The sequence below is a fragment of the Apaloderma vittatum genome, unplaced genomic scaffold, assembly GCF_000703405.1.
Source record: "Apaloderma vittatum isolate BGI_N311 unplaced genomic scaffold, ASM70340v1 scaffold29844, whole genome shotgun sequence".
NCBI classification, from domain to species: Eukaryota; Metazoa; Chordata; class Aves; order Trogoniformes; family Trogonidae; genus Apaloderma; species Apaloderma vittatum.
Window position 1 is genome coordinate 371 of NW_009711404.1, and position 461 is coordinate 831.

A 461-nucleotide genomic window follows, 5' to 3' on the forward strand; every position below is an offset into this window, starting at 1 on the left:
AGGTTTAATCATGGCAGCCCCGTCCCCGGCTGCTCGTTACACCCTGTGTTTCAGGAAGAATTTGCCCCAATAACGTCCCTTCAGCTGCAGGTCGTAGGGGCTGAGGTACCTGCGCATCCCCAGCATGTTGGCGGTGACGACGCGCTCGAAGGTCCAGGGGTTTTGGTTGTTGAGCCTCTTCTCCTCTTCCTCCCGCCGCATCTCCCGGAGGCCGTCGCGGCTGACGGCAACGGCGGCGAAGGGCAGTTTCTTGGCCACTTGCGCGAGGAAAGGTTTCACCTCGCCGAACTCGCAGCGCCCCCCGACTTCCACCACCAGCCGCCCGCTCTTCACCGCCGTCACGTAGTGGTCGATGGGGCCTTTGCCACCCCCCATGCGGTGGCCCAGGCTCTTGCGCGTCACCGGTTTGTAGGGGGCCGGCACGCGCCACACGGCGAACATGGTTTTGGGGTCCATGTTGC

The 461-nt window shown here is 64.0% G+C and overlaps 1 protein-coding gene across 1 annotated transcript; it reads right to left on the bottom strand.

Annotated features, from left to right (window-relative positions):
* Positions 1–22: 22 nt before the first annotated feature.
* On the bottom strand, positions 23–456 carry MRPL16 (mitochondrial ribosomal protein L16). The gene has a single exon (XM_009867638.1). It carries the CDS (start codon positions 454–456, stop codon positions 37–39), a length of 420 nt encoding a protein of 139 aa, XP_009865940.1. The 3' UTR covers positions 23–36.
* Positions 457–461: the final 5 nt, after the last annotated feature.